Below are 24,137 nucleotides of genomic sequence, written 5' to 3'. Positions count from 1 at the left end.
CCAGTGCACAAGGCGAGGAAGGTGCCAAGGAGCTGTGAACCAGGGGTGCCACCAACAGGTATTTCCCAGTTCAGTGAAAGAACAATGGTATCTACCCGGCGGAAGAAGACCAAAATGGATGTGGGAACCCAGACAGAGCTCCCACGGAAGGAGGCGATGGTGCAGGTTGCAGGCTGCAGGGAATGCTACACCGTCTCTGTGGTGACAGGGGGCTGTGTGCGCTGTGAGCAAGTAGATGATCTGCTCGGCCGAGCGGCACAGCTGCAAAGCCAGGTTGAAAGGCTTCAAGCCGAAGTAGAAAGGCTTAGGAGCATTCGGGAGGCTGAAATGGAGATAGACTGGTGGAGCCAGGCTCTGCCCTCCCTGCAACAAAAACGGGAGCACCTGCCGGAGAGCTCCCAGGATCGAGGGACCCCTGTACTCTGCCCCTCTCAGGTGGAAAACGATAACCTAGAGGAGAGGAGTGAGTGGAGGCAAGTCTATGGCCGTGGCAAAAGGCGAGTGCCCTCCTTGCCTACCTCGCCTCCACAGGTGCCTCTGAGAAATAGATATGAAGCCCTAGTGGAATACAGCCAGTCCAATGGGGATGTGGTGGAGAGGCAACCTATATCAGAGGTCCTACCACAGTCAGAAAAACCTGACGGGCGTATAGCTACCTCCTCCACAAGGAAGAAGAGAAGAGTTTTAGTGGTTGGAGACTCCTTCCTAAAGGGATCTGAGGGCCCAATATGCAGAGCTGACCCCCATCACAGGGAGGTCTGCAGCCTGCCTGGAGCCCGAATCAGGGATATCACCAGGAAACTCCCCAACCTGGTGAAGGCCACAGACTACTACCCCCTGCTGATCTTCCAGACAGGTGGGGAAGAAGCTGCATCCCGTAGTCTGAGGGGGATGAAGAAAGACTACAAGGCCCTAGGACGGCTGGTGAAAGAGTCTGGGGCACAAGTTGTTTTCTCCTCCCTCCTGCCATTTTCAGGTGATGACGTGGGATGGAATAGTAGGATTCTCTCTATTAATGCCTGGCTACGAGACTGGTGCTACAGGCAGGGCTTTGGGTTCTTTGATAATGGCTGGTTTTATAAGACAACAGGCGTGACAGTGATACATGGGAAAGGTTTATGTCGTAGGGGCAAAAGGGTTCTGGGACAGGAATTAGCAGGGCTCATTCGGAGAGCTTTAAACTAGATTCGAAGGGGGATGGGGTAGTAGCTGGGCTTGCACCACTGGGGCAACGCTCTAGTGTTGAGGTAGACCAGGAGGCCCCCCATCCCCCTGGGGTGAAATCAGGGGGTGTATCTGGGATGAAACCGGTGTGCCCAGCTCGCTCCCTGAAATGCCTGTACACCAATGCACGCAGCATGGGGAATAAGCAGGAGGAGTTAGAAATCCGTGTTCGGTCGGGGGGCTATGATCTAGTGGCAATTACAGAGACTTGGTGGGATGCCTCGCATGACTGGAATGTGGTCATGGATGGCTATGTCCTGTTCAGGAAAGACAGGCCGCTAAGGAGAGGTGGTGGAGTTGCTCTTTATGTGAGTGAGCAGCTAGAATGTATTGAGTTCTGTCCAGAGGCGGATCAGGAGCGAGTTGAGAGTTTGTGGGTGCGAATTAAGGGGCAGGCTGGCAGGGGTGATACTGTTGTGGGTGTCTATTACAGGCCACCGGATCAGGATGAGGACGGTGATGAGGCCTTCCACAGGCAGCTGAGAGCAGTCTCGCAATTATAGGGCCTGGTTTTTATGGGGGATTTCAACTACCCTGATATTTGCTGGGAGGCCTACTCAGCCAGCCATCCCCAGTCCAGGAGGTTCCTCCAGTGCGTTGATGATAACTTTCTGATGCAAATGTTGGATGAGCCAACTAGGAGAGGAGCGCTGCTGGATCTGATCCTCACTAACAAGGAGGGTCTGTTTGAAGAGGTGAAGGTTGAGGGCAGCCTTGGTTGTAGCGACCATGAGATGGTAGAGTTCAGGATCTCATGTGGCAGGAACAGAATAGCTAGCAGAATCGTAACCCTGGACTTCAGGAGGGCCAACTTTGGCCTTTTCAAGCAATTGCTAGGGGAAATCCCATGGGACAGGGTACTAGAAGGTAAGGGGGCCCAAGATAGTTGGCTAGCATTCAAGGACTGCTTCTTCCGAGCTCAAGATCAGAGCATCCCAACAGGTAGGAAGTCAAGGAAGGGTACCAGGAGACCTGCATGGTTAAACAGGGAACTGCTGGGCAAACTCAAGTGGAAGAAGAGGGCGTACAGATCATGGAAGGAGGGTCTGGCCACTTGGGAGGAATATAAGTCTGTTGTCAGAGGATGTAGGGAGGCAACTAGGAAAGCTAAGGCCTCCTTGGAATTAAACCTTGCAAGAGAGGTCAAGGACAACAGAAAGGGCTTCTTCAAATACATTGCAGGTAAAGCCAACACTAGAGGCAATGTAGGCCCACTGATGAATGAGGTGGGGGTCCTGGAGACAGAGGATAAAAAGAAGGCGGAGTTACTGAATGCCTTCTTTGCCTCTGTCTATACTGCTGGAGGCTGTCCTGAGGAGCCCCGGACCCCTGCGGCCTCAGAAGAAGTCAGGATAGAGGAGGAATCTGTCTTGGTTGATGAGGGCTGGGTCAGGGACCAATTAAGCAACCTGGACGTCCATAAATCCATGGGCCCTGATGGGATGCACCCGCGGGTGCTGAGGGAGCTGGCGGAAGTCATTGCTAGGCCACTCTCCGTCATCTTTGCTAAGTCGTGGGCAACGGGAGAGGTGCCTGAGGACTGGAGGAAAGCGAATGTCACTCCAGTCTTCAAAAAGGGCAGGAAGGAGGACCTGGGTAACTATAGACCGGTCAGCCTCACCTCCATCCCCGGAAAGGTGATGGAGCAACTTGTTCTTGGTGCTGTCTCTAGGCACATCAAGGATAGGGGGATCATTAGGGGCACTCAGCATGGCTTCACCAACGGGAAGTCTTGCTCAACCAACTTGATAGCCTTTTATGAGGATGTTACCCGGTGGATAGATGATGGTAAAGCTGTGGATGTGGTCTATCTCGATTTCAGTAAAGCGTTTGACACGGTCTCCCACAGCATCCTCGCAGCTAAACTGAGGGAGTGTGGTCTGGATGATCGGGTAGTGAGGTGGATTGTGAACTGGCTGAAGGAAAGAAGCCAGAGAGTAGTGGTCAGCGGGACAGAGTCCAGTTGGAGGTCTGTGTCTAGCGGAGTTCCGCAAGGATCGGTTCTGGGACCAGTTCTATTCAATATATTCATTAATGACTTGGATGAGGGATTAGAGTGCGCTGTCAGCAAGTTCGCTGATGACACAAAACTGGGAGGAGTGGCTGACACAACAGAAGGCTGCGCAGCCATTCAGAGAGACCTGGACAGGCTGGAGAGTTGGGCGGGGAGAAATTTAATGAAATATAACAAGGGCAAGTGTAGAGTCCTGCATCTGGGCAAGAACAACCCCATGTACCAGTACAAGTTGGGGGCAGAGCTGTTGGAGAGCAGCGTAGGGGAAAGGGACCTGGGGGTCCTAGTGGACAACAGGATGACCATGAGCCAGCAATGTGCCCTTGTGGCCAAGAAGGCCAATGGCATTCTGGGGTGTATTAGAAGGGGTGTGGTTAGCAGGTCGAGAGAGGTTCTCCTCCCCCTCTACTCTGCCCTGGTGAGGCCGCATCTGGAATATTGTGTCCAGTTCTGGGCCCCTCAGTTCAAGAAGGACAGGGAACTGCTAGAGAGAGTCCAGCGCAGAGCCACAAAGATGATTAAGGGAGTGGAACATCTCCCTTATGAGGAGAGGCTGAGGGAGCTGGGTCTCTTTAGCTTGGAGAAGAGGAGACCGAGGGGTGACCTCATTAATGTTTATAAATATGTAAAGGGTAAGTGTCATGAGGATGGAGCCAGGCTCTTCTCAGTGACATCCCTTGACAGGACAAGGGGCAATGGGTGCAAGCTGGAGCACAGGAGGTTCCACTTAAATATGAGGAAAAACTTCTTTACGGTGAGGGTGACTGAACACTGGAACAGGCTGCCCAGAGAGGTTGTGGAGTCTCCTTCTCTGGAGACATTCAAAACCCGCCTGGACGCGTTCCTGTGTGATATGGTCTAGGCAATCCTGCTGCGGCAGGGGGATTGGACTAGATGATCTTTCGAGGTCCCTTCCAATCCCTAACATTCTGTGATTCTGTGATTCTGTGATTCTGTGATTCTGTGATTCTGTGATTCTGTGAGACAGTCTAACCTACTGGAAAGTAGCTGCAGGAGTGCTAAGGCAACTTCCTAGGCTTCTTTTACAGCAGGCCTGTTCTCAAGAACTATTTCCTAGTCCTCAAGAAAACTAGACCAGTATATACTGGTGTTTATACTGTTGATTTAATTATTCTATATTATCTGATCATGAGAGGCAGAATAGGACTTTTCATCCTTGTCAGATCTGTATTTGATTACACAAGCTCAAAAAAATTACTTCTTTTTCCTCATTGTCCCATGAATTCTTATATGAGGGAAATTCCCAGTGAATAGCTATACAGCAGAAGGAAACACTAGCAGAGCTATCAAATATCCACGTAGTGTTACCACAGCAGCATGCAAGTCATGGCTCTGAAGGTGGGGGAAAATGTAGGCAGGCTTTTCCTGATGGGAATTCTATACAGCTATGCCAGCCAGAGGGGAACAGTCTCTCAAGGTCTTGCCTCCTCTGTCAGATCTCAGCAAAATCCTTTCAACACATCCACTGGAATGCTCTCTGAGTGCTCTCTGAGAGATTAGTAATCAGCTCATAATCTTCCTAATTCTTGCTGCAAAGATACCTACATTCAAATGGTTAGAAACTAGAGCTGGCTGGGAACTGCAGCAGGCTTTTCTTCTCAGAGGATTAAGACCTATTAATTCTTGTCCGTATCCCTTCAGAAGTCGTGTTTTTTGTTTGGTTTGGTTTTTTACAAGTGGAAAACTGTAAGAGGAAGAGGAATTTGCAAGGCTTATCTTTAATGCTTAAATTTCAAGGGAGAAGGGGAAGAATGATTAAACTGATTAAAGCCAATTGGGGAGGGTGGCTTTGAGATGCCCTTTTGACTATTATTACAATGACATAAATGGGAGCATGCGCTGTGGCAGCCTGTCAAAGACCAAGCAAAGCCAGTAATGGCTCTGCCATTTACAGGGCTTGCACTCAGATTTCAGTAGCATTTTTCATGCCTTAGCTACCCGGGTCAGGAATGATGTGGTGTAGTCATCTCTACCACAATAATTTTAGCATGCATCTTTGTTCTGACCAGAGAAAGGTCGCTGACAGATACAGCCTTAAATCTGCTCAAAAAAGTGTAAGTGAGCTAAAGAACTTGGCGGGGAGGAAAGAATACAACAATATAAATGAAACCTATCAAGAGCTAATCACGACAAAGTGATGTTGAACTAGACCTTGGTCTTGAACTTGCTGAATATATTAACTGAACCTCTGACTCATGCAGTTATGTCTCCTATGCATAAAAAGTAACTACTCGTGACTACAAACTGCACATTGGTGCAATTTCCGCAACCTAACTCTAAAAGCGCTGGTGCTACAGTCCGTTAACAGTTTCTACAAGAACATAAGGGATCAGGCTAATGTTTTTATTCTCTGTAGCTAGAACTGGCAGTGCATACTGCCTAGGTGTGTGGCTCCTATAGAACTCGCTCTCATCTTTAAGGAACATGTTTCTAGAACTTGGAGACCTTATGTGTTAGCTATCCTACTCATATACTGTGTGCCTCATAGTATTCTGTTACAGAATGATACTGGTTAAAAACTGTTTTTGAAATGGTGGTAGTCTGCTGCTCTAAGCAAAAGGATGTCTCAAAGGGGTTGCCTTTGAAACTGAAGAATAGAAAGGGAGCCACGTCTTCAACAGAGGATGATAACTTGCATAACTCTCGTGAACAGTATAAAATTCTGATGTAATGGTAACATAAGTTTCAGGTGGAGCTCTGCGGGCAGACATGACTGTGCTCTGAGTCAAATACAAAGCATGTATGGGCCTGTCTACTGCATTTGCACTGCCGGTATGTTTCACGTGCTTCAGATCGGTCCTGGAAAAGTATATTAACATCACTGAGGCATCTTCCAACAAGTTGCCAGTGAAGAAACATACTCAAGTACGATAAGAGTATGGGAGAAAAGTGTGCCTGTGACACCTTAACTGAGAAGAGTGAGATCTTGCAGGACAGGTGAACATATTCAAGTTAGGTTCCCCTCCCCCTTTTACTTAGCTCGGCTGGGTAAAAATAGCAGAGTGGATACCGCAGTACAGTCTGTGTGAGACTAATGGGGATGCTTAAGTTGCTAGCCTACACTGAAAGCCTGTACTGCTGCCTCTTCTTAGCCTGAAGGACCTTGCTTATCTCTAGACTGTAATCCCAAATCTTTCAAAAAACTCTTAGACTGTATCTGCCTCCTGGTTAGCTGAATCTGTTCAGTTCTCTTTCTCTCTTCATCTGTCTCTGGTTCTACCCAAAGCTAGTATATCAAAACTGCATGTATTTTTTAACAGGGGCTGTGACAGGGAAGTAACCTGTAGGAAGTGGAGACAGGCATCTTGCTACCTACTTTTTAGTAGAGCTTTATCTCAGATGGCAGAATAGGGAAAAGTGGAAATTGGTAGAATTTTAGCCAAGAGCATTATGATAGCGTGAACTAACAACAGGATAAGGCCGCTTGGGGGAATCTAACAGTCCTTCTCAGAGAGGTGGCTGCTTTGTGAACTTTCGTCTCAAGCAGTAGTCAGCATTGTGATGAAGCAGCTCTTCCACTGAGCCTGGCCAGAGGGTGCTGAAGGATTGTAGGTGCGAGTTTCTCCTGGACTTCAAGTAGTGAATACCCAGAGCAGACTGACAACAACGGACTCATCGGGTGGTCTGCTTGCAGGCACTGATGTCTGAGGTCCTTTTGGACAACCCCCAAAACAAACACAGCAGCACAGCCTGTGCTCTCCTTCCTCTGCAGCAGCCTGCTGCGCTCCACATGACAAGTTGGAGCAAGTGCAGTGAGGAGGCTGGTGGCACACAGCATGGAAAGACCAGTCCGGCAGTACTGGTTCAGGGGTCCTGGGCACCGTCCAGGTAGCCCAGGGGGCTGCAGGGATGCTGAGGGACTGTAGGAATGGCTGAAGGACGCTTCACTGCGCTTCGGCCGTTGCAGCTGGTGGCGGGGGCACGGGGCTGGCCGGACGTGGGGCGGCAGGAAGAAGCATGGCCTCACAGAGGAAGGGGGCCTTGGCATGAGGTCGGGACGACGCTCCGCTTGCCCCAAAGGCCGAGCCGGCCAACCTCACCCTCCGGTTGGTGCCAGGGGCCGGGGCGGTGCCAAGGCTTCCCTCTGCCGTGAGGCAGCGGAGGAGGGCGGCTGGGGGCGGCGGAGCCGGGCGTCAAGGGCCGAGGGGCGGCCGGGAAGCAGAGCCAGCGACAGGGCGCGACCGGCGCGGGCGGGGCCTGCGATGCAAATGAGGGGGCGCGGCCACCGGAGTTGTGGGGCGGCCGGGCTGGGGCAGGGAGGAGGTGGAGGACGCGGGGCGGCACGGACGCGGCGGGGGGCAGGCGGCGGGCCCGGGGACCGGGCACGGCCGAGCGGGGGCGGCCGGGAAGTGCGGGGGGCGGGGGCCACCGCCGAGCGGTGGGGAGCGGGACGGGGCGCGGCGGCCGCCGTCATCCCGGCGCGGCGGGCAGCGGAGCGGGAACATGGCGAGCGTAGGGAACGGCACGGAGGAGAGCGGCGGCGGCGAGGAGGTAACCGGAGGGAGGCGGCGAGAGGGCTCCGGGCGCGCGGGCAGCGGTCCGTCGTTCCCTGCCGGCGCGGCGGCGGCGGGAGGCGCGGGCGGGGGGCCCGGCTCCGCCGGCATCCCGATAGCCCACCTGCCGCCGCGCTGGGGCCGGGCAGGCGGCCGGGCAGCCGCCTCCTCCCGGGGCAGGCCCGGCCGGCGGCGGGGCGAGGAGCCGCCGGGAGTTGGGGAAAGTTGTCCCGGCGGCGGGGCCGCGGGCAACCGTTTCCCGCACCCCCCGCCGCCCGCGTTTTATTTTTTCTTTTTTTTTTCTTTTTTTTTTTTTTTTTTTTCCTTTCAGCCCAGCTCCGCCTCAGCGCCGCGCTCCTCCGCTGCTCCGTGAGAGTTTGCCGCGTCGCCTCTCCGGTGCGCGTTCCTGCCGGCGGCGGGCGGCGCGGCCCCCCGCGCATCTGCCGCGCAGGGCAGGGGCCGCGCGCGGCAGGTGCGCGGGCGGCTTGCGCGCAGTCCGGTGCAGCTGCGCCTCCGCGTTCCGCTGGGTCGCACGGGGGGCGTTGGCGCCTCCTGGGCGGGCCCCGTGTGCGTGGGGACTTCCATGGGCGGGTCGGGCAGGTCTTGCGTCCGGGAAGCGAAATCAGGCAGAACTGCAGTTGATGTAAGAGGCGTAATAGACCGGAGTTTATAATTTCCCTGTTGTTTTCTTAAAGGTCCTTTAAACAGCCCAGACACAAACACCTTAAAACGATCACCTGAACTTTTAGATTTTCTTTGAATCCTCTCGGTTCGGAAAAAATGCAACAGCAGAATTCGTTGACGACGCCTCTCTGAAAGCTGGTAATAGTGAGGGATCTCCTAGACTAGCTTTTGAGAAGGGTACTGCAAAACTAAGGCAGTTTCAGCTGGAGGGTGCTTTTGAACACAGTATGTCGCAGTCCTGGTATGCCTGTGCGGGAATATTGACTTGATTTCTCACCGTACAGTCTAAAATGAATGATTTTAGCGTTGTGTACATTCAGCAGCTTCTTCAAAAAGATTTGTAAAGCGTGCCTCTGGCTGAATTTTGTTGAATGAAACTTATGCATCATATGATTATGTAATAGTTGGATTTTTGTTTTGTTTTTTAAAAGCTTGTTAGGATGAATTTTGAAAGCAGTCATGTAACCAGTGCCCTGTTTCTGAGGTGAGGCAGTGTTTCATGCAGCAGGGCAACTGAAATGTATATGTCGGACTTGGTATGCTGTGGAGTTCGGTTGAATCCTCATGTTTTCTATTTGGCAGTTGCAGAAGCCGTTCTTGGAAGACATGATAAAAACCAGCTTGTTCTTTGTCTCAGTTGGAAGGTGGGGATGTATACTAGTCTGTATTTCAGAGCGTGCTATGCAAGTTGCTACTTCCTAAGGTTGTAGTGTGGAGGCATAATGTGAAGAGGATGTGAAATGCTTAGATCTCATTGTATGCTGGAATGAATCAATCACTGCAAAATCATAGAGTGATCTCTGCGGAGCTGAGTTTTGTTTCAGATATAAGGAGTAGTGCCGGTCAGAACAAGTTATTAACAAACTCTTGCTGCTCTCAGTAGGTGAGTAGTTGAAATTCACAATTGTTAAAACAGGTATTTTGCAACTTAGTTGTAGCCCTGCTGCCCTGTGTGAACAATAGGGAAGAATATTCTTCACTGAGTTTGCTGTTAAGTGTCAATGCTTGATTGGAGGAAAAGAAGCTGCCATGCAAACAAACAGAAAGGTAGGCATAAAAGCACATGGAAGAGGCTTTATTTGAGTAATAGTGTGCAAAAAGTGCAAAGCTTTCTCCAGATGAGCTCGAAAGACCTTATGCTCTTTGCAGAGACTGGTGCTTGATTCTCTGGAGTCTGAAACAGGCCAGAATTGGCAACAGAGTGAGTGCTTGGATTTTTCCTGGTGAGAACCCAGAGTTCTGGAAGGGAGGGCAGGTGGTGGCTTGATCTTGGGGAAAGTTACTGCTTCTGTAACAGAAGTTCTCCAGACCACTCTAGGCTGCCTTTGCCTACACGTTTGCTACAATCTGTTTCCTAATAAGCTGGATGTGATTTCAGCACTTTGTGCGTGAGGCGGTTGTTTTTTAGTGTCTCATCTTTTTTTTTTTTTTCTTTTTTTTTAAGTGTTTGCAAAGGTTATGATGTGGGGAAACTGAAGTTGGGGAACATTACTCTTAGCTTTGTTCTTAAGAGCTGCATGCGTCTAAATAATATTGTTTACATGGAACATGGCAGATGGGAACTCTGCTTCCTGATTTAAGTGTGTATGTTTAGTACTATATGAACATAGCTTTTAGTGTAGAATTTTGCTTTGCAGGGACTTGTGAATACTTGTTCATCCCTGAAGCTTTGAAAAAGGGTATGTTAAGCTAAACCTTGAAGCTGTTTACTACTTGACAGGACATTGACCAGCAAGAATCCTGCTTCTAAAGTCCAAGCTTAAGGTAGCAGGTAGCTGACCCCTGCTGTTGTCTCTGATGAATAAAATTTGGTTTTCCATATGCTTCTTGCAGCTAAGGGAAGTGCCAGATGCCATGTTTATCTATATTTAATTTTTTTGTTGATTTGTGCCTCATTGTCCTACAGCTGTGGCTTTCCAGTGGGCGTGGCGAGGAAGTGGTATGAAGTGTAAATAAGTCTTTGGGGTTTTTTTTGCCCAGCTAATGCAAGTGTAGTAGTCCAGTGGTTTTTTGGTTTTTTTTTGGTGTTTGTTTTTTTTTTTTTTTTTAAAAAAAAAAAGATAACAGGAATTGGAGACCTATGCCTAAGAGGCTGTATTAATGAGATTGTATTATGAGTATGCTCATCTGGGAAAACAAATGGTTATTAAACTCGTGATTTTCCTGTGTAGCATTGCTTCCCGGGTGTGAGAGTGCATGTGGTCACCCTCTACTAGGAAGCAGTTAACCTGGGTGCTGCATGCTTAGAGTGAAGGTGCCCACCTGTGGTGTGCCCAGTTGTGAACTCAGAATGTGATATGCCATTGACACTTAAACCACTGTATGACACTGAATTCACTTACTAAAAGTACTCATACTAGTATTCGTTTGGAACAGGTTGCAAATCTAGGACAGATATGCTTAACTTTAAGGGCAAAATAGCACTCCCAACCACTGCAGAGGCTTCGAGAAAAACTTTAAGCCTTCTCCCCCCTCACTGTCTAAAGATTACTTAAAATAGTGGGCCAGATCTGCTTCCCATTGAGTTCACTCTGTGCTGCCCTGGTTTTTCAAAGTCCTAAAGCCAGCTTAATTGGTTACTTGGGGATTCCCTATCCATGTTTGGTTTAAAAAAAACCCAAACCCAACCTTGGCCTTGGTGCATGTGAAGGCTGTGGCCAGATAGAAAGGATTGAAGCATCTACATGCTAAAAAAATGCCTTGTTTGGCCACAGTCAGCCAGACTTAAGGATTATACACAGATCTGGAAGTGATTTGGTGCCCTTGCTGTGGTTGACTCTAAGGCTTGTATTAAGGACAGCTTGGCCAATTCAGCTAATCTCTGCCTCAGCTCTAAACTAACCAATTAAGGAAAATTTAGGTAATGAAGGTCTGATGAAACGTACTGTACTCTCTTGAACTGCCCAAGCAGGAACAAACACGGTATAGGCTGGCTTTATCAGCCTGGACAGTTTATCTTCAGGGCTAATATCAGAATGAAACTAGCATCGTCTTTAGCTCAAAAGCTATTTAGTAGTGGTCAGTACTCAGTTAAGTACTCAAGCTTTTTATCCACTGCTGCAGCTGCTGCTGCGCTTATGATCAAAGAACTTGCTAGTGGTGTGCTTCTTTCCACCAGTAGCTTAATATAATAATGTACTTTAGAATACATTATAGAACGTTCAGCACTGGGTCTTCTCTCTTTCATATTTACACTGAGGACTCTTTACGAGTTTTGTTTGGTAATTCCAGCCCTGGAAGAAGAGTCTCAGTAGTGAGAAACAGTGGTAGCTGTGCTCCCCTGGAGACTTTGAGAAGCTGCAAACAAGCCACTATAGTACCTATTTCACCTTAAAAATGAAGAATAAGTTGGGAAGGGGAAGTGAGGGCACTTCCTCTCATGAAGGGTGGCTGTTTTTAAAACATCCTAATCTGATTTGTATGGTTTTGTCTGTCTGGAAAGTAGATCTTGCTCAAACTGAAGAACATAAAATTTGAACTCTTTTTGTCAGCTTATTCCCAAGGCTTGTGCTTTGGCCCACAGCTCATGTTTTTCCTGTTCCTGTTTTAGCCTTTCCTACTGTCAGAGCACATTTACATCTAGGATGAGGGGCAAGCTATTTCAGCAGCACAGATGAGAAAAGGAGCATGGGAAGACTAAGCATGAGTAGTAGTTACTTCTTTATTAAACAAAATTAGGTTGCTGACTCTGTTTCCAAGGTTCTGAGGTTCTTTATTTCAAATAAAACTTTGTTTTACCCATGAGTGTACCTGTTGAGAGGTACATATAATTTTTCCTTGTGACCACCTATTCGAGGTAAGGATGTGTACTCCAATTTTCTATTACCTATGTTGTTCTGAGATGGCTAATTTTTATTGTTCATTTTTTCCTATTTCTTATTTGGCTTCCTAGAGCTTGCTTCGTTCATCCATTTGAGCCCCTTGGTTGACTGTGACCGTATTTGAAAGCCAGGTAGATAAAAAAAAGTGTGACTTAAGTCTTTATCGGTTTCCTGGAGGGGAAAAGGAAGTCTATGTAACATGTTCCAATTAAACTTTCTTATTTAATGTTCACTTTGGTTAATCAGTGTGCTGTTCCTCCTCAGAGTGAGGGATAAAAGATACAGGGGGTGTGGGAAAAGGTGGGGTTACTGTGGAAAGCACCAGATGCCTCTTAGGGAGGAAGAGCTGACAGATGAACTTCTGGGAGAGCTAAGCACCTGTGAAGTGAATTTGTTTGTCTGTTATAATTTGCCTTTACTTCTCCTGTGGTTTTTTTGGGGAGGGAGGGCGAGGTGGTAATATTTATTTTGTATATAGATGGAAAAAAAGTTGAACAAAAAGAAAGAGTCAGCTTTTTTTTCTTAAGGTTTTGGTTTTTCTTTGTGTATTGAACTGCTGCTGTTCTGTTGTGGAAAGCAGCATCTTTTTCTAATATCTTTTAATGAAGCCTTTACTTTGATGTTGCTGTCCTTACAGGTACAGCTGTCTTGGTAATTGTAGCTGAAAGCTATATGGAGAGACAGTTCTGCTTCATACATAAGCTTAAAGGGGGATGGATTGCTTCTCGTAGTTCCAGTAAATCTGTGTGAAAGTTACGACTTTGTGGAAGCACATTTGGTTCTGCAAATGTATGTTCTTTCTTTGTTGACATTTTGGTGCCAATGTGCTTGGAAAAACCTCTAGACCTGGTGGGCTTGTTGGAACTGCTAGAAGTCAATGACTTGGCTTGCATAAAGGTTCTTGTTGGGCTCCTCTCTTGGCAAAGAGGTTGCATGTTGAAAGAGAAAAGGAACTTAATTGCTTCTTGGCAGACCACACGTTACATAGCAGCATGGACCAGGATGAGTCAACATGAGTAGGTGATAAGCGTGTATGGTCTTATGCCTCCTGTTTTGTTAAGTAAGTCTCCTAGAGCTTACCTAACCAAAAGGACTTTCAATAACAAGGGAAGTTTCAAATAAGTAATAGGGCTTTCTTGTCCTGTGTGGCACCAGCACAGAAGGTGGAGATAAGATCATGGTTGCTGGCAACAGGCTGGCAGGAATACAGCCTGACAGACCACATCTGTCTGGTAGGCAGTGATTTTCACGCATGCTGCTGCTTCTAGATTAGTAGAAACAATATTTTACTTCAGGGAGCAGAAATGGTGGATCACAGCTCTCATTCTGAAAAGAGAGCAAAATCATGCAGCTGGAGACCTGAGAATTTGTTTTCAGAGGTGGATCTGTGTGGCTGTTGATGTGTGTTCTGGTTAGAGCCTGGACATGTCCAAGACGCTTGTGCCATAGATGCTCAGGCGTCTGCTTAGATGGTCAGAAACGTAAGAATTTGTGTGTGAGTGCTAAAAATTTATTCTACTGCTTTTCTAAGCCCTCTCAGGTTCAAAAAACACTTAAGCTAAGTGAAGAGTGAGTAAATATCACAGACCTGTGGGCTTATGCCCAAACACCAGGTGCTAAAAGCAAGATTTTCTTATCAGGCAAGTGAAGACCTGCCTGCCATCTTATTCTGGAATAAGGAAGCAACACTATTACCACATCGTAAGGCAAGATAATCTAATACCTCAGACCTTGGTACCAGTGATATTTTTTTCTCATGATGTGACAAACGTATCATGTTTTTATTCCACTTCTCTTACGCATTCACTGTGCAATATAGTAAATAAACTTTGCAAGATAGTGTTTAGGTGAGCAGCAATGCTTTGATTTCTTCTCATCCCCAGGAGTCAGCATCACGCGCATCATCTTGCTCTCCAGAAATCCTCTTACTGGAGGATGTACAAGGACAGTCTGTCATCAAAACAGAGAGGAAGTTTGGAGGAAACCTGTTTCTGAGGACAGTAATTTCTGTGTCTAGCACCTGTTGGCAGTACTGGTTGTTCTAAGAAGTGTAGTGTTTAGTAGGTCAGTAGTAATACTTGGCTGTAACTAGTAGTAGGTGGCCAGAAGAAAGAAGAAATATTCTTATTAGCTTTAGCTGATTATAAAAAGTAGAGTATGTCACACTGGCTTTTATTTTCACCAAGAAGTAGTGGACTAGAAAGAAGATGTTCTCTCCATTAGGACTGTTGATACCCAATCCAGTGGGGCAGCTAGCTAAACTTGCTCTCTGTCATTTTATTTTTTCCCTTTTCTGCAGACTTAGTAAGCTGCCAGGGCTGGAGCAAATTACTTTTTTCATTTAATATTTTAATTTTATTTAAAAGAAGTATGAATAGTAATTCACTGTTAAATGACTATTCTAAGGTCCTGTGGCAAAACCTGAGCTTGCCGCTGAAAATACTGCGGAGATGTAAAATTACTTGTTGTGGCTTTGGTAAAGAGGCTTTTTAGATGAGGCAAGTTTACGCAGATTTTTGGGGTTCTTGTAGCTCACCTGGCTAGAAGGTGCTGAAGAAACGTGTCAAAAACTTAAGTATTCCACGTTCTCTACAAAACTTTACCACTTTAATTTGGGGAGACAATAATTTGTCATGAAAACAGTTACACATCATGACTTTGAAAAGAGTCACAGTAGGTGCTGTGAAGCTTAATGATGTTTCTTGACTTCTTTTTTAATAAATTGTAGCATAACTGAATACTCTATGAAGTACAGTTTGTTAGGGCCTTCCCAGCAAGGAAAATATTTTGAAAAGTAATCCTGTTAACTGCATTGATGGAGAACAGGGACGGGGTGGGGAGTGTTTGAGCCATTTTTATCTAATTATCATATCCTTACGTCTTTATCATACATATCATTAATTATTATACAATCATTAATTATTATGTTCTTTGTCAAGGGAAGTGTGAAAAGCATAGGAACTAATGGAGACAAAGCAGTTTAGCTAAATTTAAGTGTGTGACTTGGACCAGAGGAAGAACTTTAAGGTAAGACTCAGTGGCTTAAATGTCGTATTAAAGAATATCTAAATCTGTTCCTTGTACAGATGGAGTGTCTTAGCATGAAAAACATGTGCAACTCTGGAAAATCCAGTTAAATGTATCTGCCTGTGTACTGCTACTTGACACCACTGAAGTAGCTGGCTGTGTTAAGCTGCGTTCTACTGACCCTAAGCAAAGTCTCTTTAAAACCTTGGGAAAGAGAGATTCAGCAACAGCTCAGTGTCTGTGTCTTTTAATGTAATTTGGATTAAAGAGCTATATATGGCTATAGCTCCCTCTATCAGTGCAAAAGACAAGGTAGCTCATGGCCAGTCACTTCTAGAAGATGGAATGGCTAGTCTGACACTTTGCCAAAGTGCTGTGACTTCTGCTAAATGTGAACTATGTAGATTCAAGTCATGCTGAGTAGAAGGGATGGCACAAGTTATGTAGTTTAAGTTTCAGAGTGAACATATTTCTTAGGAAGTGGACATCAAAGGAGTGTTAAGGTCTGAGTAAAAATAAATATTATGGTGGGCTGTGTGGAAGTCCATTTCGCTTGTTTGAATGGTGGGATTTTTATCTTCCCTTTGAGTCAATTAAGGGGTATGTTCGGAGTGGACATGCAAAGTAAATGCAAATTGTCCCAACTTCGTGCTTTTTTGTGAACTGGAAACAGAAGTATAGAGTCATGCCAATGTCACACACAAATCAGGTCCCCGGTAGGAGGATCCTTCTGGAAGTCATGCTCTGTATTTATTCTCTTCTGCAGTTCAGAGTTCCACTGTGGAGGACTCCTTCTAACTGCTTTCTGAATTAGTGCTTGTTGCGAGCTTTTACATTGAGGTAGTCAGAAAGTGAGCTTGCAGCTTTAGGTAGCGATGTGCCTGAGTGAAAAGGAGGATGTTCGTGTCTATAAGGGAAAATAGGCAAGTAGTTACTGGACTGTACAGCTCTGTGTCCGTGGTGGCTTGCTTTTGGGGTGTCATGCTGAATCAGCTAGGTTGTTCAGCTTACAGGTGTATCGTCAAAGGTAACTGCACTGGCACAACTGAAAGAGTAGTAAAAAAAAGAGCGTGGGGACAAGGACTAGAGATGGGGTATTAGGAAGGGGCTTATCTGCTTTCTCTGAATGCTTTAAGAGTTGCATCCATGCAATGTAGTTTATGGTCCATTTTAGCTAGTTTCCCTACGAAAGCAGCCCCCCTTGGCCAATGTGATCTGCAGTTGCCTCAGATTCCTGTTAGTTTACGTGTGCGTGTCCATTCGGTGGAGCAGAGAAGGGAACTCACCTGACATCCCTGAAAGAGCTGACTTTTCCAGTGTTGTTAACGTTTTGCGTTGGTTTTGGGTTTTTTTTTAAACCCACATAACTTTCCTGGTGTGTGTTGCTTTGCGTTTGTGGAATTCCTCTGCTGTTAGAAGGACAGGTGGAGTGCAAGAAGGGGAAGCTGAGGTTGTATCTTCTGATGCAACCCAGGATACAGGGCTTGCCTTCTTAGTTGTCTCTGAAACACACTCCTCTTGTCCTTGACTGAAGTCACAGTGTCACGGAATGGTTGGGGTTGGAAGGGACCTCTGGAGATCATCTAGTCCAACCCCCTGCCAAAGCAGGTTCCCCCAGAGCACGTTGCACAGGGTAAAATACAAAGTTTTGTGTTTGGTCTTTTGTGTTTGTTTTAGCTTTGTTCTGTGCTGTAGGGGCAATAGAGCATGCAGTTTAATGCTGGGAAGGTAAACTCTTATGAGTTTTATGGTTTGTATCTGTGTAGATAATACCTTACAGTAGCAGCTGGTGTCTTTAAATTATGTAGGTGAGTTCTGGAAACTACTGAACTTAATGTTTCAATAGTTGCAGAAATTGGCCTAAATTGTGTATTTCTTACTTTGAAATCTTGCCCTTTGGTAAGTCCTTTTTGCATGGTCTGAAGAAGTAATTAAAAAGTTATATGTGAGATTTCAAAAAATTTTGCAACAGCCTCCAGAAATTAATAAAAACTGTCTAGCATGTAATAACTGTGGGCTATAGTGAAAATGGATACGGATACCAGAATCGGGCAGAGATCAATTGTGACATAAGTAGTTCCCTGGCAGCCTGGAATAATTGTCTGGCTGATACTTCTCCTTCCATAGTTAAAAGGACTCTACCCCTTGTATAACGGGTTCGGCTTTTCTGTTTTTACATCTCTGGGTGCTGATCTGATGGGAGGAAGCGGTGTGCAGGGGTTCAGTGCTTTAGATTGGACCGTGCAGTAATGTGGGGTTTCCTTTTGCACAGCGTAAGTCATGATAGCCAGTTCACTGGACACTTGCTGCAGTGCACTTGGTGTAAAGGAACCAGTGCTCTGACTGCCTGTGAGTATGCAACGCAAAGTGCCAAAAGAGTGCTATAACCCTCTCAGGAGGAGGGGGTGTGTGTGTGAGCAGTTGCCCAGAGGCATTGACGTACTGTAACCTTACATTTGTGGTAAAGTGACCCTTTGGGCAGAAGAAGTGACAAATCTGGTAATAACTGTGTATTTACTCTGTCCTTGTTATTACGTTCCAGCAAGAACTTCCAAAGGCGATAAATTCCATGACATCAGTAAGCTGTACAGAGAGTGTGCATGGCGGGGGTGGGGGAAACTGCACCTTTCTGACAAGCTTTAGTGCATAAGTAAATGGTATGACTTCTATGTGGGGAAATGCATTCTGTGTTCAGTGCACCCATGTAGTCTATTCGGTGCCTCTTTTCTGGATCCTGCAGCTGCCTGCAATGCCCAAGGAGGTAGAATCATAGAACCATAGAATGGTTTGGGTTGGAAGGGACCTTAAAGACCATCTAGTTCCAACCCCCCTGCCACGGGCAGGGACACCTTTCCACTAGACCAGGTTGCTCAAAGCCTCGTCCAACCTGGCCTTAAACACGGCCAGGGAGGGGGCAGCCACAGCTTCTCTAGGCAACCTGTTCCAGTGTCTCACCACCCACACAGTAAAGAATTTCTTCCTAATATCTAACCTAAATCTACCCTCTTTCAGTTTAAAACTGTTATCCCTCATCCTATCACTACATGCCCTTGTAAAAAGCCCCTCTCCTGCTTTCCTGTAGGCCCCCTTCAGGTACTGGAAGGCTGCTATAAGGTGTCCCTGGAGCCTTCTCTTCTCCAGGCTGAAGAGCCCCAACTCTCTCAGCCTGTCTTCATAGGAGAGGTGCTCCATCCCTCTGATCATCTTCGTGACCCTCCTCTGGACTCGCTTCAACAGCTCCATGTCCTTCTTATGCTGGGGACGCCAGAGCTGGACGCAGTACTCCAGGTGGGGTCTCAAGAGAGCAGAGTAGAGAGGCAGAATCCCCTCCCTCGACCTGCTGGCCACGTTTCCTTTGATGCAGCCCAGGATGCGGTTGGCCTTCCGGGCTGCAAGCGCACACTGCCGGCTCATGTTGAGCTTCTCATCACCCCCAAGTCCTTCTCGTCAGGGCTGCTCTCAATCCATTCTCCGCCCAGCCTGTATACAGTGCTCCGCTTGGGGATAGGCTGGATGAAGAATTAAAGTAGGATGAGTCTTGACTGAATAAGGAAAGCCATAGATACTTGACACATTAACAGAACTTAAGGGGGACATTAGTAGGTTAACTCTTCATGTTAGTGAAATTTGAAGGTGCGTGTTACTTGTGACATTTTTTTGGTGGGGGTTATCCTCATAACTTCAGATCAGAATGTATTCTCTTTGTACTTTCCTGTAAGTAGCCTAGAAAGAACTAACTTTAGCTTACTGCTTGGTTTAGTCAAGATTTGTTTCTGCTTAGGGTAATTTAATGTGACACTTGGTCTGAATGTGACACTATATTTCTGTGTTAGGTGTTGGTATGTCTTGCTTCCTTTCTGGTGGAAAGATGACAAACTTCCTAGAACACATGTATAAATTAGCTAATAATTAGTTAATTTTATACTACTAATGAAGCTAAGTTGCTGTGTCCTTAAGAGGATGCTTTTCTATTAATGAAAAAAATCTGATTGTTTCTAGGAGAGATGGAAGGTGGCCTGTCTGTCTTGCACTGGGGGAAAAAGGTGTGCTCTGGACAAAAGTCATTGCTTTAATCCTGTATTACAGACTCTTCCAGCTGTAGATAATGTTGGCTTCTAAAGCTCTACTGTTTTGTTATTGTAGTTAGTGCTGCTGGTGGATCAGAAGGTATCCGTAGAGACTTTCAAGTTCCGTAATGAGAACAACATTGTCGTAAATAGGGTTGTTGGTATTACTGTTATTGCAGCAAGACCTTCTTTTAAAGGAAATGAACCAGTTAAAAAAAATCACTTAAATTGCTTTTCACTATAAAATAGAACTTTGTGGTGCTAGATATGAAGCAACTGCTGTTGCATTCTGTACACATGAGTAACCAGCTGTGTACTCAAAAGGATATTTAATGTGAGGGAGAAAGGAGGAGGTTAATACCCAAGATACTCATATTAATGTCCCTTTCATATTTTTCTTCTTTTGATTAGTTATAGGCAAAGCTGGCACTGTGTCATCTTTAATATGAGTGTCCTGGTTTGGCCCAAACCAGGCCAATTAGTCTTAGAGAAACCAAGGTCACTGCTAAATTCCTCACTGCTTATGAGTGAAGAGCCAAAGGGGGGTCGCAGCTGCAGGGGGGAGCAGACAGGGCAGGTGACCCAAGATTGACCAACGAGGTATTCCATCCCACACACGTCATTCTCACTTTCCTATTTATCACTAACCCACTGCCTCCTGGAGGTGGGGCCCAGGAGGGAGGGGCCCTCCTGTCTCCCACTGATTGGTACCAGCTTTGCCAATTTTCCAGTTAAAAGCCTGCAGGTGTGATGGCAGAGAGAGCTATTGCATTTTGCCCTCTGCCCGTGCTGGGTGGAGCTACTGCATTTTCCCCTCTGCCCATGCTGGGGGAGCAACTCTGCCCAAGGAGGATTTCCAAGCTCTCGATCTTGGTTTTGTATATATTTGTATATATTTGATTATTTCTATTATTGTTATTATACTCTTTTTCATTATTATAGTTTATTAAAACTGTTTTAACTTTCCAACCCATAAGTCTCTCTCCCTTTTCCCTTTCCCTTTCCCTTGGGGGGGGGGGGGGGGAGGGTTAACAGAGAGCATCTGCCACCTGGTTAATAGCCAGCCCAGCTTTAAACCGTGACAATGAGGTAAACATGTTTGTTCCCCAGCTTGGGGTCATCTCTGAAAAGTATTAATATCAGCAGTTCCAAGGTGGGACCTCTATAATGAGACTTATTTAGGGTTGTTGATTACGGTGTAATTGGTAAGCATTCTGGAACGCTGTCAAAATATCCCTCCAGGGGAACTGTAATTCATAAGAGGTGATGCTTTTGTCTGGATAGGTCTGTAATAAGTGCACGATGAACCTGTTACATAATTAGGATTTTTTTTTTTTTTTTTTGGTATCTTTAGAAATCTATGGAAGCAGTGAGCATCGAGTATCCTTATTTGAAATTGCCTAGTAAAGTTGAGGACAAAACAATGTGCTCTTCCACTTAGCTTTTATATTTTACCCTTTTTCCTTTCCTGGAAGTGGTCTCCATTGTGTACTGCTTTCTTATGCTGAGTCAAGACTGAGTCTCAGTTTGTAATTGCGGCTTGACTCGCACTATGCCTTTCTGTTGGATCCATCCTGATATGTGTGAGATTCTTCTTTTTTAAAAAAAGACAAAATTATGTGAAATTTTTTTTTTTCAGCATGGTAAAAAGTCAGGTATGTTGTGGGGTGAGGACAGAGAGACTGGTACTGGAGTTTTGCTGCTTCCTGCTGAAAGCTACTTATGCTTAACATAAACTTGATTGTGGAATTTGAGACCTCATCGAAACTTGGAAACAGTTGTGTGCTAACAAGATCTTTGGAGAAGGGCTTGGAAGATTAGTAAATGCATTTAGATCTCAACTACAAATACTTTTTTTAGCATAGTTATTTCTAAAACAAACCCACAAAACAGTGACAAACCTCTTATGCAGTTCTGTCAGTCCTAGGCATCCTAACTTTTGTAATGATGAGAACATATTATTAGTAATTCTTATACGCTTTTAAAATTTTATCTAATTACAAGCTGATGTAAAGCACTGATACTCCTCTTGCTTGTACTTTCATAGATGACTTTCTCTTCGTGGTACAAGCAGAGTTGATGTTATGCTTCAGAGACCTCACATTGTGTTCAGATATGCTATTGGTGTGTCATGACACCACGATAAAACTGCAAGTTTATTATTATTTAAAAAGAAATTGTTTGAGTCCTGTTCTTTAAACTGCTTCCAGTTGTACTAAATGCCAAGCAACACTAATAGAACCTGTCTCTGAGGGACGTGAATGCTTTAGTGACAGCACTCCTTTATGCTGATCACGCCATCCTTTTTTACAGCAGATTTCAGTATAGCTGTGACTTGAGCAGTTCTCATTTTCCTGGTTGGACTAATCTGCTTGTGCGTTTTTTTTTTTAAAGAGAAAAAACATAAAACACATTGTTGTGTGAATGAGATGAGAAAGTCTCATCTTGTCTCAACTTGTCATACAACTGAAGTTGCATTTAAATGAGATATTTAGAATGCCTCCTTGTATCAGCTATGAAATTCTTCATGGTAGGTAAGACCGCAGTTTTCCTGAAAAAAATTATGCTAGAAGAATTCCAAAGTCTACAGCCGTGGCGCTGAGCATTACGCCATCAAAGTATAGCTGATGTCCTTTCATCTAGGGAAAGTGATGGCATTTGTTTCTCTTTTGAGCCCTGGAATTGGGAGAAAATCAGTGACTCGTTCTTTGTTATGGCAGCCAGGTATTTTGGAAAGATGGTCTTCAGTTCAGGATAACTCTCAAGTTGATTCATGGCTTTTACGAAACCAGAAAAGATTTTTTTTTTTTTTGTTAATGCAGTTTTGTAGAGTCTTTTTGACTTACTGCACTTTTTTATGAGATTAAGCCTTACCTATCAAAAAATATGCATATTTTCACATTGCTTGAAGGGTAGAGCTATTCTGACTTCTCTTTCATACCACATGTTTTGACTGGTGCCTTAAAACCTTTAAAATTGATTTATAATCCCTTTCAGCATTAGGTATTTGTGTTTACTACTGTCTCAATGCTTTACCTCCCAGTTCTTTAGCCCCCTATTCTTGAGTACTAGTTGGTTGTAGTCTTTTGCTGTCTCTAATGTTGATCAGCTGCGTCCCCAGTTCAGTTCAGTTGCAGCTAACAGCAGTCCCACTAAAAAGTACGTATTTGTTTGGGGGAGGGATAATTTCTATGTCTTTTGTTCTGAATAAAACTGTTCTTGACATCTAAGGAGTTGAGATTTTTGAAAAGTTGGTTTAGTAGCAAATACTTACTGATGAAGAAGTTTAGCAGGGCAAAAATAGAAGCTGCAGCATTCAAATAATGAAACAGCAATGGAAAATATTTTTACTCACCATGAAATAACTGCTTTTGCTGGACAGTTCAATCAAAGGTCATGGTGGCAACATATCTAATGTGGAAGCAGGAAGAGGATAAAGTTAACCATATACTGTTCTTTCCCATCCAGGGTCCTTTGTATGGAACAAGCGATTTAAGGTATTTGTTTTCTTTCTCATTCGCTGCTCGCTGCTTTTCCAGCTGATGGAGAATCATTTTGAGTCAGCAAACTTGAAAATCTTTCAACAGTGGATTAGACATCTTGCTATATTGTCTGTTGTTGCTTCTAATTCTGCTATGCTTTTTATTTGGTAGGTTGTGTTGACTCAAATGAGTGCAAGTGGGCATCTTACCTCCTTATGCACTAGGATCCTATCATTTCTTGAAGTGATACCATTTTGTTAACAGCAAACTGTCTAGTGATCCTTTGTCTAGACTGACCTGAAGTTTCTGTGACGATTAGCCAGTCATGGAAAGTTAAACTTGGCAAGAGATGGCCAGTTCTGAACTGGAATGGGTGAAATGTCACTAGCTGTGAAATATTAACTTTGCCAGAATTGATAAGACCAAGCTGCTTGATTTGAGTCGCAAGGAGGCTAGTGACTTTTAAGTTGCTCATGCAAGCAAGTTAAGAGAGTAAACATGTACTCTGTCTCTCATGCTCTACCCTGACCCCGTACTTTCAGTTAGTGTCTGAAAGTACCCTTGCTTGTGTCTCTGAAACCTCTCATTGTGTCTTTACCTCTTCTAATGAAAAAAAATGACTGAATAGTCTCTTTGGAAGCTGGTAGAAGTTTACTAAATATTTATTGGTGGAAGTAGGAAAGTCTTACCGCTGTTGAAAGACGAAGCTGGTAATCTCATTCATTCTTTATACAGTGTCTTGGAAAACACAGACATGCCTAGTACTTACTGGTGAATGGTTATGTATTAGAAGAATTAGGTCTAGAAAGATGTAACAAGGGTCTTACCAACTTTATAGACATGACAAAGAGCATACTAAAGTTCATTTTGATTTTAATGGGTTTTTATGTAATTTCTGTGAAATAATTGAATGATGACACTGAAGTTTTTATAAAAACTTTAATGAGCTTGACACAAAGTTCTTGCAAGACTCAGAGGCATGTCTGCTGCAAGAGGAATTAATTTGATTGAATAATCTTTCTGATGGCTAGAGAGGACAAACTTACAGTGTCTTCCCTTGTGTAGTGCCTTGAGAAGAATGGTTGTGTATTGTCTCTACCTTATCAGTCTCCTTAGTCACCTTCACATTCTTCTCAAGTCTCTCTTCCTACAGTATGAAAAGGAAGATGTGTCCAGCCAAGGTGCATCTGTTTGTATGTGCCTTTTAGTTTAGAATTGCCTGGCAGTCAGTTTTGTCCAATGAAATTGAACACAAATAGTGGCACACAATCTCTGCAGAGATTTTCATTGAGGAGCGTACTTCG

General features: G+C 45.2%; 1 protein-coding gene across 1 annotated transcript in view; it reads left to right on the top strand.

Annotated features, from left to right (window-relative positions):
• The first annotated feature begins 7,674 nt into the window (after positions 1-7,674).
• Positions 7,675-24,137, top strand: part of TTC39B (tetratricopeptide repeat domain 39B) — a 90,682-nt gene continuing 74,219 nt past the window's right edge. Inside the window, exon 1 of the mRNA XM_068422324.1 lies at positions 7,675-7,750. Coding sequence (XP_068278425.1) covers positions 7,703-7,750 — 48 coding nt within the window. The 5' untranslated portion in view covers positions 7,675-7,702. The remainder of the gene's footprint in view (positions 7,751-24,137) is intronic.

This window comes from Nyctibius grandis, chromosome Z (assembly GCF_013368605.1).
Source record: "Nyctibius grandis isolate bNycGra1 chromosome Z, bNycGra1.pri, whole genome shotgun sequence".
Classification (NCBI taxonomy): Eukaryota; Metazoa; Chordata; class Aves; order Nyctibiiformes; family Nyctibiidae; genus Nyctibius; species Nyctibius grandis.
The sequence above is the reverse complement of the archived record's forward strand: the minus strand, read 5'-3'. Positions and strand labels throughout refer to the sequence as shown.